Raw genomic sequence first — 16,148 nt, 5'->3', positions numbered from 1 at the left:
ACACTGCCTCTGACCGTTGGCCCCAGTATATACCTGCACGTCCTTTCCTTCTTGGGGTTGCCCTTAGATCACTCACCCTGTAATCCTGGGGCCAGGTGGAAGGCCAGAGCAGGTAGGGGGGTGTGGCCAGAGGGCTGGCCACCTGCGTGCGGGGATCCTTCCGGCTGGGCCCCGCTCAGCATTCACTGTCTTTGCTTCCTTCCTGCCACAGACTGTGAGGGTGGCCAGAGTCTTCTCCCATGCGGGTGGGCCTGTCCCCGCGCCTGCCAGGACCTGTCTCCTGGGAGCATATGTCAGCCAGGTCCGGCGGGCTGCCGGCCCAGCTGTGGGTGCCCCTCCGGCCAGCTGTCGCAGGATGGCCTTTGTGTGCCTCCCGCCCGCTGCCGCTGCCACTACCAGCCTGGAGCCATGGGTCAGTGCTTCCCCTTGTCCTCTCCCAGGGACCCTCCCCCCCCGAGGCACTGCAGTGCCTGCCTGCCTGGCCTCTGCCCATGGGGCCCAGCCTGGAGCGGCAGGATGGGGACGGGCTGCCTGTCCCCTGCGATGCTCCGGGCGTTCATCTCCCGGACCTCCCACGGCGTCCCGGGCCTGCCTCGGGTTCGGGCTTCCATCTCCCAGGCCCAGGAGCACCAGGGGCTGAAGAATGATAGGGAGGGAGGTAGAAGGCAGTGGGCGAGGTGGAGGGACTCAGGGTGGGGGGCACCCTGAGCTATCTGGAGTCCTACCCCCCACTCATGCCTTCAGGGATCCCTGAGAACCAGAGCCGGTCCGCAGGGCCTGGGCTCAGCTCCTGGGAGAGGCTGGAACCCGGAGAGGTGGTGACTGGGCCCTGTGACAACTGGTGAGCCCAGGGAAGCAGGGTGGGGAGTAGGCTGCCGAGCTGGGCAGTAGGGCCCTAGGGGGGAGGTGGCCAGGGTCGTGTCTTCTGAGGTCCCCCTCCCTGTCCCCAGCACCTGTATGGAGGGCACCCTGCAGTGCCGGGAGGTGCCTGGCTGCCCTGGTCCTGGGATGTGGGGTTCCTGGGGGCCCTGGGAAGACTGCAGTGTCTCCTGCGGAGGGGGGGAGCAACTCCGCTCCCGGAGATGTGCCCGGCCCCCCTGCCCTGGGCCTGCCCGCCAGAGCCGCACCTGCCACACCCAGGTCTGCCGAGGTGAGCCCCAACCCGGTTCTGCTCTTCACGCTCTGACTTAACTCGGATTCCCATGTCGGTCTTTGACATGGATTCAGGGGTGTCTTTGACCTCTTCACCCCATCCCTGTGGGCTGCCCTCTCCCTGGGGCAAGTGCAGGAGGAAGTAGCCAGATTCAGGGAGGGGAACCTGTAGGAGGGTGTGACACTGGTCCTGAGGGGCACACCCCAGGGAGGCTGTCGTGGGCACAACTGGGGAGCCATGGGAGGGTGGGTGCTGGGGTGAGGAAGCAGGTCATGGGGGCATGGGGTGGGTATAGAAGTAACCGCTCTGGGCAGCACAGGCCAGAGCTGGGCCCTGACCCAAGTGTTGCCCCAGAGGCAGGCTGCCCGGCCGGACGTCTGTACCGGGAGTGCCCGCCCGGTGAGGGGTGCCCCTTCTCCTGTGCCCACGTCACTCAGCAGGTTGGCTGCTTCTCTGCTGGCTGCGAGGAGGGCTGCCACTGCCCCATGGGCACCTTCCAGCACCGCTTGTCCTGTGTCCAGGTCAGAACCCATGCAGCGGGGAGCCCAAGGCCCCCCTCCCTCCCCTCCCCTCCACTGCCTTTCCTCCCTCTCACCTGCAGCCGCTCACCCCTGCAGAACCTGTCCTCTGGACAGCACCCCTCTCCCTCACGTGACCCCAGGCGAGTGTTTGGCCTGCGAGGCTCTCTGTAGCCTCAGCTGCCTGGTGGGTCAGGCAGTGGACAGCTGGGGTGACACTGCCGCAGGATGTCGCTGGCTTCCGGAACGGGGCCTGGTCTGGGCTCCTGCTCTTCCGCAGTGGCTCTCCCTGGCGCCCGGCTCCCGCATGGCATCCAGCGAGGAGCCACCCGTGACTGGCGTGTGGCCGGGTGCTCCCCCTGCTCCCCAGGCCAATTTCCTGCCACGCCCCATGTGTCCTGCGCCATCGAGGCCGCAGCCGGGAATTGTGGGTCCTGACTGCCCCCTGCGCCACCCCACTGGGGAAGCATACCCTCAGCTGGACTCTGCCTGGCCCCAGATTCCTGGTCTCCTGCCATGGGGTCCAGACAGCAGGCAGGTGCCCGCTGCGCTCTGCTGAGCTCTCCAGGGGCGTGGGGATTTCGTTCCCAGTCCTTTTTTTTTTTTTTTTTAAGATTTTATTTATTTGACAGAGAGAGATCACAAGTAGGCAGAGAGGCAGGCAGAGAGAGATAGGAGAGGAAGCAGGCTCCCCGCGGAGCAGAGAGCCCGACGTGGGGCTCGATCCCAGGACCCTGGGATCACAACCTGAGCCAAAGGCAGAGGCTTTAACCCACTGAGCCACCCAGGCGCCCATCGTTCCCGGTCTTTAATCCTAATCCTGAAGCCAGTGTCCAGTGGCTGCCCCCACCCAGAGTTCCAGAATGCCATGCCTGGAAGAGTCTGAGCAGCCACCTGCTTGACATAGAGCTGATGCTGCCGCGAGAGCCACAGGGAAGGAAGGGGACCCAGTTACCGTAAAGCTAGGAACGAGGTGTCCGATTCCTGGCTGAGGCTCTTTCCACTTCCCTGACCCCTCCAAGTCCCACCCCGTAAGGGCCTCTGCTGACCCTGCCTGGGTCCTAGCTAAGTGCTGTATGCAGGAAAGCCGCTGGCTGTCTCGGGTCAAGCTTACGGCCACTAGTCTCTCACGTTCATGCCCCCAACTCACAGAGCCCCACTTGCTCTTCTGGGAACCCCCCAGCCTCCCATGCACCTCCTCCCCGCCCCCCTTCGCAGCAGTGCCCAGGTGCAGGGAGCCACCCTGGGCCTGTGCAATGGCCACTTCCCCTCTGCTCCCACCCTGCCAGGAGTGCCCCTGCGTGCTCACCGCGGCGCTGCTACAGGAGCTGGGAACGGCTGGCGCTGACCCTGCGGCTCGGCCCCCCATTCTGGGAGAGGGCGGTCAGACCCTTGGGCCTGGGGATGAGCTGGGCTCAGGCCAGAGCCTTCGTATGGGCTGCAGGAACTGGTAAGGGGGTGGTGAGAGTGGGGGACATTTGGATCCCAGGGAGGGGGAGGCACTGGCTGCCCTGCCCCTGCCCAGCCAGACCGACCGTGGCTGTCTCTTCACTCTTCGGGGTGGAGACCCTTGCCCACCCCTCTCTCCCAGGGTCTATCCTGCCCGGCCCCTCACCCCCATGTCTTTCCGCAGCTCCTGTGTGCATGGGAGGCTGTCTTGCTCCATGGCGGACTGCTCCAAGGCTAGTGATCACTTCGGTCCTTGGGGGCCATGGGGCCCATGCTCCCGCTCTTGTGGTGGGCTGGGCACCCAAACCCGCAGCCGCCAGTGTGCGCAGCCCTCCCCCGCTCCAGGCAGCCAGGGCTGCGGAGGACCCCTCCAGGACCTCAAGTACTGCCCCAGCCCGGACTGCCCAGGTGAGGGAAGCAGGAAGGGCTAGTCTGGCTGTGCTCGGGGCCTGGACAGTTCATGGGAGACCCAGCGGAGGGAAGGACTGAATCAGGTAGTGGTGGGTTTAGAACTCGGCTTTTCTTTGGCACAGGGGCTGGAGGGTCCACAGTGGAGCCAGTGACAAGTCTTCCAGGTAGCCCAGACTCCATGGGTTCCCCCCCCACCAGGCTTCCCTTACCACTCACACACGGCCACCTTTTGGGAAAATAAGCCCAGAGCCCCCTCCCTCCCCAGCCCTGCTTTCTGGGAGGCCAGGAGCCCAGGGCTGACTCAACAGGAGATGCCTCTCCCTCCTCTCCCTGTAGGCGGCTGGGGCCCGTGGTCCCCGTGGTCCCCTTGCTCTCACACCTGCACAGACCCCACCCACCCTGCTTGGCGCAGCCGCACTCGCCTCTGCCTGGCAAACTGCACCAGCGGGGACCCTTCCCAGGAGCGCCCTTGCAACCTGCCCTCCTGCACAGGTGTGCCTTCCAGCCTTGAGCTCTGACCCTGACCCATGTCGGATCCCCGGCCGTCCCCTCTAAGCCCAGCACCCTCCCTCCAGCAGCTCATTCTGACCCCCAAGCCATGTCCAACCTTCCAACCCCAACATCTCATACCCTTGGAGCAAATACCGATTTCTCAGCCTGAGGTCGAGTCAGGAGTCCATGTGTGACTCTGGACCCGGGGTGCTCTGAACCAGCCCATGCAGCTGATGGGGAGCCCTGCCCACACGGGCCAGTCCTCCCCCGCCCCTCAGCATCCTGGTGAGTCTGGGACCAAGGCCCCCTGAATCCTAGTTGCCAAACACCCACAGCAGCCAGTATCAGATCCGAAACAAGACCCTGAAGGTCTGGAGGAGGGCCCGGTGGCCTAGGTGATGCGGGGGTCTGCACTCGGGCTAAGGCGGGGGAGTCAAGGCTGGCTCCAGCTCTCCCTTCCGTCCTGTCCTGTCCCCGCCCGCAGAGCTGCCGCCATGCTCCAGCCCTGGCTGTGTGGCTGGAAACTGTTCCTGGACCGCCTGGGCCCCATGGGAACCTTGCTCCCGAAGCTGCGGGGTAGGCCAGCAGCGCCGCCTGCGGGCCTACCGTCCCCCGGGGCCCGGCGGGCACTGGTGCCCCGACATTCTCACCGCTTACCAGGAACGCCGCTTCTGCAACCTGCGGGCTTGCCCGGGTGAGGAGGGCTGCTGGGGACCAGTGTGTGCCCTTCCCGGGCCCCTCCCTGTGGTGCTTCTGTGTTAGCGCAGGACCCTGTCCTGGTCTCCTGGTACATGGTGGTGGTGGGGGCACCTGTGCCTGAGCCAGACCCCTCATGTGGCCTTTCTCTCTGCCATGCAGTGCCTGGAGGCTGGTCACGCTGGAGTCCCTGGTCCTGGTGTGACCGGAGCTGTGGAGGGGGCCGATCCCTGAGGAGCCGCAGCTGCTCCAGCCCCCCACCCAAGAATGGGGGTGCCCCCTGTGTTGGGGAGAGGCACCACGCTCGGCTCTGCAATCCCTTGCCCTGTGGTACGGCAGTGGGGACATGGCATCCCTGGTGGCCTTTGCGCTCTACACAGCTCTTCCCTCCCAACCCTAATTCAACTCCCACAACACCTCGTGATGGAGACACTCAGTGACCAGCTGGGAAAACCAGGGCCCTGCAGGGGTAGATGGCAGGAGGCAGCGCTAGGCGGGAGCTCGCTGTGGCGGAGGCAGAGCTGCTAGGATCCATGCCCCTGCCTGCCTCCGCCCTGCACTAGAACTCGTTCTCCCAGTTTTGCCCACCCTCCAGCTCCCGAAGGATCGCCCAGCCCCACACCCAGCCCCAGCCGGTGGAGATTTCCAAAGGATTTGAGGGTTATAGTGAGGAATGACGCGCCTGCTCCTGGCATGTGGGCGGAGCCAGACACGGCCCGCCCAGCTTTGGCTCCTTATTGGTCTTTCTTTCTTTGCTTCTTTTTTTTTTTAAGAGAGATTTTTTTTTTTTTTAAGATTTTATTTATTTATTTGACAGAGAGAGATCACAAGTAGGCAGGGAGGCAGGCAGAGAGAGAGGGAAGGAAGCAGGCTCCCCGCTGAGCAGAGAGCCAGATTCTGATTCCGGGGCTCCATCCCAGGAACCCTGAGATCATGACCTGAGCTGAAGGCAGAGGCTTTAACCCACTGAGCCACCCAGGTGCCCCCTTATTGGTCTTTCTGAGCTCCCTGACCCCATGGACCTTGGTTACTCTAAGACCTTCTGCTCTCCTGTCCCCTCCAGCCGGACACGTGTAGGTGAACATGTTCTTAGATGCACAAATTCAGTCCAGCTCAGACACTTACTGGGTTCTAGGCTGGGTGCTAGGACCCCCAGGTAGGTAAGAAGGGCTCCCTGTCTTACAGAACATCCCAATCCCAGGGGTCTCCCCAAGGCCCCATGTTTCCATGGTCACCAACATGGGGAGAAGGATGAGAGTATAGCTTCGTGGAGGTTAAGAGTGGTTCCCCGGCAGGCAGGTGGAGGGCTTCTGAGCCCCGGCGCAAATGAGCCCTTTTGACTCTGGTCCTTCCCCTCTGCTTAGAGGAGGGCTGCCCAGCAGGCATGAAGATGGTCAGCTGTGCCAACCGCTGCCCCCGCCGCTGCTCAGATCTCCAGGAGGGGCTCGCGTGTCAGGACGGCCAGGCCTGCCAGCCGGGCTGCCGCTGCTCTGACGGTAGGGTGGGGGCGGCCCCACGGTGCGGTAGGAAGGCAGGTGGGACCCGGGTGCCGGCACAGCTCTGGAGGGCTGCCTCCCCCACAGGCTTCCTGGAGCAGGACGGTGGCTGTGTGCCGATTGGGCACTGTGAGTGCACAGATGCCCAGGGCCAGAGCTGGGCCCCGGGCAGCCGGCACCAGGAGGCCTGCGGCACCTGCACCTGCCATGCGGGGCGGCTCTCCTGCACGGCTCAGCCCTGCCCGCCACCTGCGCACTGCTCCTGGAGCCGCTGGTCATCCTGGAGTCCCTGCAGCCGCTCGTGCGGGCCTGAGGGACAGCAGAGCCGCTTCCGGTATGGGGCTGGGCTAGGCTAGCGTCACCTCCCCCAGCCCCAGTCTCCCACGGCCTGGACTCAGTCTCCCTCTCTGATACAGCGCTCCTGGCCCCCCCCCCCCCCCCCGGTGGCACATCCTCTGTGCCCTGGCCCCAGCTTTTGTCCCTGGTTATCCTTGCTTTCTTTAGCCACCCCAGGTTTGTGTGTCACATGTGTCACCAGGAGATGGAAGAGTGGTGAAGGCCCCGGGGCCACCTCTCAGCTTCTCTGCCCTGGGCCCCACCCAGGTCCTCCACATCGGGCTCATGGGCCCCGGAGTGTCGGGAGGAGCAGTCCCAGAGCCAGCCCTGCCCTCAGCCCCCGTGCCCACCCCTGTGCCAGCACGGTGCCCGCCTCCACACCCTGGGGGACAGCTGGCTGCAGGGCGAATGCCGACAGTGGTAAGCCTGGGGCGGGAGCCCGGGGGGGGGGTCTGTCAGGTCCTGCTGGGGGACAGCAGACCTGAGTCCAGCTCCCTCCCCTCAGCTCCTGCACCCCAGAGGGCATCATATGTGAAGACGTGGAGTGTGCAGGTTTGGGGTTTCATCCCAGTCCCCCCCTCCCCCAGCCTCAGGCAGCCATTTGCTTGCTCCCTATCACATGTCCCTCCCAGGAGGGAAGGAAGGGAGGTGCTGCCACTCCCTCGGCCATGAAGGGCCCAACCGTCCCTGGGGACCTCTGCTCCTTCTGGCTTCTCTAACCTCACCTGTGCCCTCCCACAGTACCTGGGGCCTGGACGCTCTGGTCCCCCTGGTCTGAATGTCCTGTCTCCTGTGGAGGTGGAAACCAGGTTCGTACCCGGGTCTGCACGGGCTTGGCCCCCAGCCACAGGGGGACCCCCTGCGTGGGCCCTGACACCCAGACGCAGCGCTGTGGTTGGCAGCCTTGCCTGGGGCTGCTGGAGGCTTGCTCCTGGGGCCCGTGGGGACCCTGTTCCCGCAGCTGCGGCTCAGGCCTGGCCTCCCGCTCTGGGTCCTGCCCCTGCCCACTGGCCGAAGCTGATCACACTTGCAACGGCACATTCCTGCACCTGGACACCCAGGCCTGCTACCCAGGGCCCTGCCTGGGTGAGTGTGCACTGGGCAGCAAAAGCCCCCTGCCCTGATTTCCTGCCTCGGGAAAATTCAGGGAGTAACGTGGCTCCCCAAAGCCCAGATTTCCCCCCGCAAACACGGAGCTATCTCCCCAGTGCTTTGTCTAGCTCTTTCCTCTTCTCACCATCTCTCCCTCTGAGCTCACTGGGATGTGCCCCTGGGTGACAGGGCACACAGCGGACTAGGACTTGTCTGGATTCCTGGCTCCCTTTTGCCCTTTTCCTGTGCAGGGTGTTGGCTGGGGATGAGAGTGGAGTGGAGGGGAGGGGAGGGAGGGGAGAGGCTGGAGGAGCCTGGCCAGCACCCCCCCACCTTGGTCCCTAGAGGAATGCGTCTGGAGCAGCTGGAGCAGCTGGACGCGGTGCTCTTGCCAGGTGCTGGTCCAGCAGCGCTACCGGCACCAGGGCCCGGCACCTGGAGCGGGCCAGGCCGGGGCGGGCTCTGCCTGCACACGACTGGACGGCCACTTTCGGCCCTGCCCCACTGCCAACTGCTCAGGTGAGGCTCCCCGGGAGTGAGAAGCCAGACAGCTGAGCCCTGGCAGGGCCTCCTGGCTCCTCTCCATGCCCCCAGGCCCTCAGAGCAGGTGTCCTTGCTCCCCCAGACCCCTGCCCTCCGCAGCCCAGTTACTCGTCCGCCTCACACTCCGCTCCTCTCGCGTCCCCCTGCTCCTCTCCCCGCCTGGCTCTGCTGTGATTTCCGCCACTTGGGAGCTGCAGGCTTTGTCCCCTTGGACCTGCACCCCGGGGCACAGACCTGCCCACGTCCTGTGGTAGCCACCCTCCTGCCTCCCATCCGCCCACCCCAGGAGCGTCTGGCCGGCCCCTTGCTCCCCGAAGGCCCCATCCTCCACGCAGCCACCTGGCTCTCAGAGCCCCAACCATCATGACCCTCCCTAGAGGCCACCCTGGGGGCCGAGTGGGTGCTTGATGGGGTGACACCAGACAGTCCTTAGGGCAGTACGGGGGCAGGCTTGCACTCCTACAGGGAGACCCCCAGGGGGCCCCGAGGGGATCGTGTACTCTGTGCTCGGGGCTTGGGCGGTGGATGGTGTCTCCAGATGGCTCCCCATCAGCTCTGTTCCCCGACAGGAGACAGCTGCACCCCTCCCTTTGAGTTCCAGGCCTGTGGCTCCCCCTGCACCGGGCTCTGCACCACACATCTGAGCCATCGGCTCTGCCAGGACCTACCGCCCTGCCAGCCTGGCTGCTACTGCCCTGAGGTGAGGGGTGGAGCTGGGGGGCACCCCAGGAGAAGGGGGAGCCTGCCGCACTCCATCCCCTCTGCACGATGCCTCTGAGGAGTCCTTCCCTTCTGCCTCGTGGCCACGTGCCCACCCATTTGCCGGCAAATCATCGCGTGCACCAGCCGTGAGCAGACGCGGTATGGCGCTAGGGGAGGTAGAGATGGCTGCCACGCAGCCCCATCGCAGTGTCCCCTTCTGCTGTCAGGGGCTGCTGGAGCAGGACGGGGGCTGCATTCCCCCAGAGCAGTGTAGCTGCCTGCACCTCACAGGGGAAGGAGCCAGGCTGACCCTGGGCCCTGGGGACCGCCTGCGCCTGGGCTGCAAGGAGTGGTGAGCGAGGGGGGCAGGGAGGCGGCTTAGAGGGCCGGGGCCGGGGAATGGAGGCGAGCAGGAGGCCCCACAGGGAAATCCCCCAGGGCCCAGGTCCAACCCTAATCTCATCGGGCTCGGGTCACCTCCCACCAGCCCCCACCCCCTGCTCTGGGCTGGGTCTTGCATCGCCAGTCTTACCCTGAGCTCCCCTCCCACAGTGAGTGCCAGCGCGGGGAGCTGCAGTGCACCAGCCAGGGCTGTCACGGTAACGCTCGCTGCACTTGGGAGACCAGCTGTCCCCAGTTGCTGGGACTGGCAGGGGGTTCCCGAGTCTGGAAATCTAAGTACTAGGACCTGGACAGTCCCAGGCAAACCAGGACTGTGGGCCCCCCACCCTAGCTCTGCAACCTGCTACAGCCTTTCCCATTTCCAGCCCTCCCTGTTCATAACTCGGGCTCCTCCATTCCCATCCACTGGGGTCTGGGGTCTGTGGTCTGGGGTCGGGTCCCTGGGAACCGTGCCCACTCGCTGCCCTTCCTAGGTCTTCTGCCTCTGAGTGGGTGGTCCGAGTGGTCACCCTGTGGGCCCTGCCTGCCTGCTGGCCTGCTGGCCCCTGCCTCCAGGACTGCCCTAGAGGAGCGCTGGTCTCAGCACCCAGCTGGCCCCTCCCCGACCTTGGCCCCCTGGCTGGCTTCGGAGCAGCACCGCCATCGCCTGTGTCTGGACCCTGAGACAGGGAGGCCATGGGCTGGGGACCCAGAGCTCTGCACCGCACCACTCAGCCAGCAACGCCTCTGCCCGGACCCTAGGGCCTGCCATGGTAATGAGGAGCGGCAAAGACCAACAGGGCAGGAGGGAGCCTGAAATGAGAGTAGGGCTGGGCCATGCTGTTTATTGGGCTGGAAGCAAGAGGCAGAGGGCAGGTGGGCACTGGGTTCTGACTTCCATTTTATCTCCCCAGACTTATGCCAGTGGAGTCCTTGGGGGCCCTGGAGCGCCTGCCAGGTGCCCTGCAGTGGGGGATTCCGACTGCGCTGGAGAGAGGCAGGGGGCCCCCCTGGAGGGGGCTGCCGGGGGCCATGGGCTCAGACTGAGAGCTGCAACGTGGGGCCCTGCCCAGGTAACCCCCGTGACGGCATCTGGGGGAGGAGCTGGGGGCTGTGCGGTATAAGATAGCTTCCCGAGGGCCCGGGCAGTGCTGCCTCTGCTCCTGGAGGCATGCGGGGGAGGGCAAGGGGCTGTCCTGGGGCCTGAGCATTGGCCCCCAACACAGACATTTACCTTCCGGCCCTCAGGGGAGAGCTGCGAAGCCCGGGACACTGTGCCCACCCTTGACTGTGCCAACCGGTGTCCCAGAAGCTGTGCTGACCTCTGGGACCGCGTGCAGTGTCTGCAGGGACCGTGCCGCCCAGGTAGCCAGGCCGTGCTAGCAACCCAGCCTGGGGCCTCTAGGGCCCCTGACCAGGGCAGCCCGCTTTGCTGCCTTTCTGCGGCCAGAGAGCAGGAGACCTTGGGCGGGTGTGCTCATATACCGGATCGTGGGTTATAGGGCAGGAAAGTGGATCCTTGGGTCGCTTTCAGCAAGTGAGTCAGGCTCTCGCATGGAGCGAGCCTCAGCCAAGCCGGGCTGTGTCCGTGAGGACACTCTCAGTCAGCCTCAGGGCTTCCTGGGGTAGTGCCCACACAGGGCGGGCTGTGCTCCCGCAGTGGAAACAGTGTGGAGAACAGGTCAAGTGGGGACTGGGGCGTGGGAGAGGGTGCTCCAGCATCAGTCTGACGCTTTGGACTCCCAACTGGCTGCCGGAGGGAACCAGGGATCCTTCGTGTGCCTGCTGGAGCCGGGTTGTGCTTGTCTTCCCCACCCCCACCCCAGGCTGCCGCTGCCCTCCTGGCCAGCTGATCCAGGATGGGCTCTGCGTGCCCATCTCCTCCTGCCGCTGTGGCCTTCCCAGCCCCAATGCCTCATGGGTGGTGGCCCCCGGCGAGGTGGCACAGCTGGGTTGCAATAACTGGTATGGTTGCCTGCTGGTGGCTGGGGGGGGGGGGGGCGTGCTAGGGAGCTGCGGGTGGGAGGCTTGGGGCAGGTCAGGGTTATGGGCATTCCTGGGAAACAAAGACTCTGCTTTCCGTGACTCATGCCCTTGACTCCTGTCCACAGCACCTGTCTCAATGGGTCCCTGATGTGCCCACGCCGCGAGTGCCCAGTCCTTGGGCCATGGTCATCCTGGAGCAGCTGCTCTGCTCCCTGCGGTGGGGGCACCATGGAGCGGCATAGGAGCTGCGAGGAGGGACCTGCGGGGGGGCCATGCGAGGCCCAGGACACAGAGCAAAGGCGGGGATGTAACCTGCAGCCCTGCCCTGGTGAGCGCCTGGATGGTGGGTACCTGCCCTTCCCTCTGGGGTGGCTGAGCTAGGCCCCCTGGTCCCGTCTGGCGCTAGCCAGGGCAGGGGGCCAGTGGTGAGGCAGTTCCTTCCCCAGGACTCCATCCCACTGTCTGTGCTCCCCCCGCCCAGACTGCCCACCTGGCCAGGTGCTCAGAGCCTGTGCCACCACGTGCCCGCGCCTCTGCTCGCATCTGCAACCTGGTGCCCCCTGCGTGCAGGAACCCTGCCAGCTGGGCTGCGGCTGCCCTGGACAGCAGGTACGTCTGGGTGCCATGTCCCCAGTCCTGTCGTGCGGAGCCAGCAGGTGGGGGAGGAGGAGAAGTGGGTCTGAGTCTAACTGCAGCCTGCGCTGCCCCAGCTGTTGCACAACGGCACATGTGTGCCGCCCGCCACGTGCCCCTGTGCCCAGATGTCTCTGCCGTGGGGCCAGACCTTGCCCCTTGAGGAGCAGGCCCGGGAGCTTCCCCCAGGGACTGTGCTGGCCTGGAACTGCACCCGCTGGTGAGGGCAAGGGGGGACGAGGGTGGGGAGGGGTGGAGGGCAGGGCTGCTGAGAACGGGGGTGGGAAGCAGGACCTGGGAGGTATCCAAACCCAAGCTTCCGTCTTCCCAGTATCTGCCAAGATGGAGCCTTCAACTGCTCTCCAGCTGACTGTCACGGTGAGATGTGGCTGTCCAGGCCCCTGCTGTCCTTCCAAAGCCAGGGGTGGGTGGTTGCCCTGCTGAGGGCAGAGGCAATGCTGGCTCTTTCAAGAAGCCCCTTCCCTGTTCTGTCCACACGATGTGGGCAGCATTCCTGTGCGAGCCCAGAGCAGGGCTATGAGCAATGCAGGAGGCGGAGGCTTCCTTTCCTGCAGAGGTAACAAAGGTTGAGACGGTGAGCTAAAATAGGACTCTTGCCTGGCAGTCCCCATTGCGCCAGTCCCCTTGGGGTCTGCCCTGTGCTGTTTTGCCCCCATCTGGTCACAATCAACAGGCTTTGCTAAGGGCTCATCTGAGCCCAGCCTTGTGCCAGTGCGCTCTGTGTGGTTTCAGAGACACACAGGAAAGGTGAGCCTTGAGCACTCAAGCCTGGCTGCTGAGGGCAGACTCACCCACCAGAACAGAGACAGGAGACTGTTTCTGGCCCACTGACAAGCAGGCTGCACCCACAGGATGGGGACTCGGTGCCCAAAGAAGAGAGGTCAAGGTGGGCAGGACTAGTCAGGGATGGCTTCCTGGAGAAGGCAGGATGCGGGTTAGGCCCTGCTGGTATTTGAAAAGGCAGATAAGGGCAGTGTGTGGAGGCCTGGAAGTGCAGAGGCTGCTGGAGCCGAGTGGGCAGCACTAGAGGAGGGAGGAGGGACTCTAGGGGTGCCTGGTGTGTGGGGGGAGAATCAAGCTTGGACCCAGGGCTGACCTGAGTGGTGGGGTGGGTGGGGTCTTCCCTGGCAGAGTGCCCTTCTGGAGAAATGTGGCAGCAGGTGCCTCCTGGGGAGCTGGGGCCATGTGAACGGACGTGCCAGGAGCCCAACGCCACAGAGACTTGGGGCACCTGCCGCATGGGGCAGGCCCCGGGGTGCGTGTGCCGGCACGGGCACTTGCGTAGCCACGCGGGCCACTGCGTGCCCCCGGACCACTGCGAGTGCTGGCGCCATGGGCATCCCCACCCGGTGAGACACCACAGCCCCCTTGTGCCATCCAGCCCTCCCCCACCCAGGCCTCCCTCCTGTCCGAGGGCTCCGCCCCCTACATCAGACCCTGCAGCAGCCCGCTGCTGGGCCATTGGCCACGGACCATCCTGCTGGGGCAGTCTCTGGGCTCCATCGGCCCACCTCCCTCCTGAAACTCCTGTTGCTGACTCCCGTCTCTGGCAGCTGGCTTCAGGGAGGGGGGAGTAGTGTAGAAAAGTCTCACCAGCAGAGAGATGGAGCTGAAGATGGAGAGGAGGCTCTCCTCCGTCTCCGCAGCCTGGATCTGAATGGCAGGAAGCCTGTGAGAGCTGCCGCTGCCTCCACGGGAGGAGTGTCTGCACCCAGCACTGCCCCCCCCTCACCTGTGCCCAGGTACCCACCAGCAGCCTGCTGCCTTCGCAGAGCGGCTCCTTGGGTTCCTTCCTGGGTCGCTCCCCAGAGGCGGGTCTTAGGGGGTCCTGGGGCCATCCTCCTGAGGGGGCTGGGGACCACTCCCTCTGCAGGGTGAGGTGACCGTGCAGGAACCAGGGAGCTGCTGTCCCACTTGCCGCCAAGAGACTCTGGGTATGCGGGGGACCTGGGGTACTTCCCGCGGTGCCTCTCCCTGCTCTGGGCCCTTCTCCCAAACTTCCCCCATGCCCAGCCTAGGAGGCCTGCCTTCCTCAGTGCTGCCTGCCATGGGGATCTGCGGAGCGGAGACCCCCAGGGCTGCCTCATGGTCCCTGGCCACCCCTGCCCCAACAGCCACAGATGGCCCTCAGGCCACATGCTCTGTCCCCTTCACACACAGTCCCCTCTGTTGGCCTTCACTCTGTGCCCTGCCCCCACCTCCTGCACTCCCTCCCTGCCCCCACAGAGGAGCAGTCAGCCTCCTGCAGGCATCTCACCGAGCTGCGCAACCTCACCAAGGGCCCCTGCCACCTGGACCAGGTAGAAGTGAGCTACTGCAGTGGGCACTGCCCGTCCAGCACCAACGTCATGCCTGAGGTGCGCCCCTGAGGGCCTCCCAAAGTGGGCCTTGGCCTGGGCAAATCCGGGGGACAGCAGGGACCCGGTCAATCTCAAGAGGATGCGGTCAGAGCCAGGGCTGAGTTCACCACCATGGTGGCCTCCACCTGCTGCTTGGCCCTGTGACCCTCCCCTGGGGTTGGGCTCCCCCCCTCCCCCACTGCAGGGCTCCATCCCTGCCAGGGGCCTCTTCTCCTGCTGTGGGCCCACCAGGACACGAACAGGAAAGGCAGACATTAGGAGCTAAGTTAGGCTCTGAAATCACAGCCCAGCCAGACCGGGGACACACAGCCTCGTCCCAGACATTATGGGACAAGGCGTTATGAGCACGTCCCAGAAGACGGACAGAGCTTTGCCCTGCACTTGCTCTCCTCGGACCCAAAAGGCCCACCCCTGCACCTCCCCGACTTGGCTGCCCTGCTGGGCGCGGAGTGCTGGGATCTCGCCCGCCCGCTGGGAAAGGCCGCAAGAGGGAAGGCAGGTGTTTTGGGCAAACGAGTTTGGCCCCGACCTAGCTCAGCCGCCCCCCCCCCCCCGCAGGAGCCGTACCTGCTGAGCCAGTGCGGATGCTGCAGCTACAGCCTGGACCCGGAGAGCCCCGTGCGGGTCCTGACCCTGCGCTGTCCCGGCGGCCGCACGGAGCCCGTGGTGCTGCCCGCCATCCGCAGCTGCCAGTGCAGCGCCTGCCTCGGTGGGTCTGGGCGGGGCCCGGCTGAGGCGGGGCCGGGGGTGCTCCTGGGGGCGGGGCCGGGGCGGGGCTTCCGAAGGGCGGCCCGTTTCCCAGCTTGCGGGCCCCGGCGGGATTCCTCCTTCTTCACCCTTCTGACGCGCTTCCTTCCCCTTCTCGGCTCTCTCGCTGGGTCCTTCTGCAATCGTACGCACGCTTGGGGGTTTGGAGTCCGTCGGGGCGGCCTCTTAGCAGCCCGTCTCTTCCTTCCATGCCGAGCCTCGGTGCCCTCGGTCTCACTGCCTGGCTGACCTCGTGCGCAGGCTTGTTGGGAGGGTTTGGTGAGAGCGCAGGTGTGAGAGGTGCCTGGTTCTCGTTAGGTGCCCGAGGCCGCACAGGGCCCGGTGCGAGAAACAGGTGCAGGGCCAGTGATGCGGCCGCGGGGGAGGGCAGAGCAAGAGCTGGCCTTTCTCCGGCCTTCGTCCCTGCGGGTCTTCCTCTCCTGCCAGCTTGCGCCCTGCCCTCCCTCTTGCCGCATCCCTTCAGGGCCTCCTAACCACTGTCTCCTTGCTAGTGCCTGTCCCCCTCATCTGTCCTCCAGGAGGGGATTTCTCAAAGCACTGAGGATTCCGCTGTTCAAGGCCGCCTCCACCCTTCATGCCATCACAGGGCTCAGAGGCACTGAACCCCTCCTCCTCTTGTACCGACCCTCCCACTCCTTGCCCTGGTACCAGCATTTTCCAAATAAAGTGACATTGGCAGCAAGTGTGTGTGTAGAGTCTGCTTCTGGGGACGGGGGGGGGGGGGGGGGGGGGGGGGGGGGGGGGGAGGGGGGGGGGGGGCAGGGTGCGTCTGAGCCCTGTTCTCCACCAGCCTGAGGACTGTCTCCAGGAGGCTTGTTAGTCTGCCTGCTGGTGAACTTGGGTGAGTCACTTCCCATGCATATCCTCTGTTCGCACATCAGCAGGTTGCACACAAAGTCTGAAGTTCTCTGGTGCATGGCTTCATCGGACCAGTTCTGCCCCACTCTCTCCTGTGTCCAACTGCCATTCCCCTCATCCAGAGAGGAGTTCAGCTCGTGGCGCCATAGTTTTTGTTGCAGACACTGTGTCCGTGTGGATGATGCATTCAGTTCTCACCCCCTTACGTCCAGTGACCTTCCCCTTCACTCCACAACTCTGCCCTTTTCAAATG

At 65.0% G+C, this 16,148-nt stretch overlaps 1 protein-coding gene across 1 annotated transcript in view; it reads left to right on the top strand.

The window, feature by feature from the left end:
* Positions 1-15,711, top strand: part of LOC132015584 (SCO-spondin-like) — a 52,120-nt gene extending 36,409 nt beyond the window's left edge. The window contains 33 exon segments of the mRNA XM_059396156.1: positions 212-412; positions 745-841; positions 951-1,150; positions 1,508-1,674; positions 2,961-3,121; positions 3,305-3,528; positions 3,654-3,695; positions 3,868-4,023; positions 4,508-4,717; positions 4,882-5,049; positions 6,084-6,215; positions 6,303-6,549; positions 6,819-6,971; positions 7,057-7,103; positions 7,293-7,637; positions 7,989-8,162; positions 8,756-8,886; positions 9,116-9,240; positions 9,441-9,487; positions 9,764-10,042; positions 10,184-10,342; positions 10,518-10,634; positions 11,096-11,234; positions 11,381-11,583; positions 11,737-11,864; positions 11,966-12,108; positions 12,220-12,266; positions 13,041-13,258; positions 13,556-13,651; positions 13,783-13,843; positions 14,136-14,266; positions 14,828-14,978; positions 15,556-15,711. Coding sequence (XP_059252139.1) covers positions 212-412; positions 745-841; positions 951-1,150; positions 1,508-1,674; positions 2,961-3,121; positions 3,305-3,528; positions 3,654-3,695; positions 3,868-4,023; positions 4,508-4,717; positions 4,882-5,049; positions 6,084-6,215; positions 6,303-6,549; positions 6,819-6,971; positions 7,057-7,103; positions 7,293-7,637; positions 7,989-8,162; positions 8,756-8,886; positions 9,116-9,240; positions 9,441-9,487; positions 9,764-10,042; positions 10,184-10,342; positions 10,518-10,634; positions 11,096-11,234; positions 11,381-11,583; positions 11,737-11,864; positions 11,966-12,108; positions 12,220-12,266; positions 13,041-13,258; positions 13,556-13,651; positions 13,783-13,843; positions 14,136-14,266; positions 14,828-14,978; positions 15,556-15,578 — 4,922 coding nt within the window. The 3' untranslated portion in view covers positions 15,579-15,711.
* The last annotated feature ends 437 nt before the right edge of the window (positions 15,712-16,148 follow it).

This window comes from Mustela nigripes, chromosome 4, assembly GCF_022355385.1.
Source record: "Mustela nigripes isolate SB6536 chromosome 4, MUSNIG.SB6536, whole genome shotgun sequence".
Classification (NCBI taxonomy): Eukaryota; Metazoa; Chordata; class Mammalia; order Carnivora; family Mustelidae; genus Mustela; species Mustela nigripes.
Note: the sequence above shows the minus strand (reverse complement) of the source record. Positions and strands in the feature narration are given on the sequence as shown.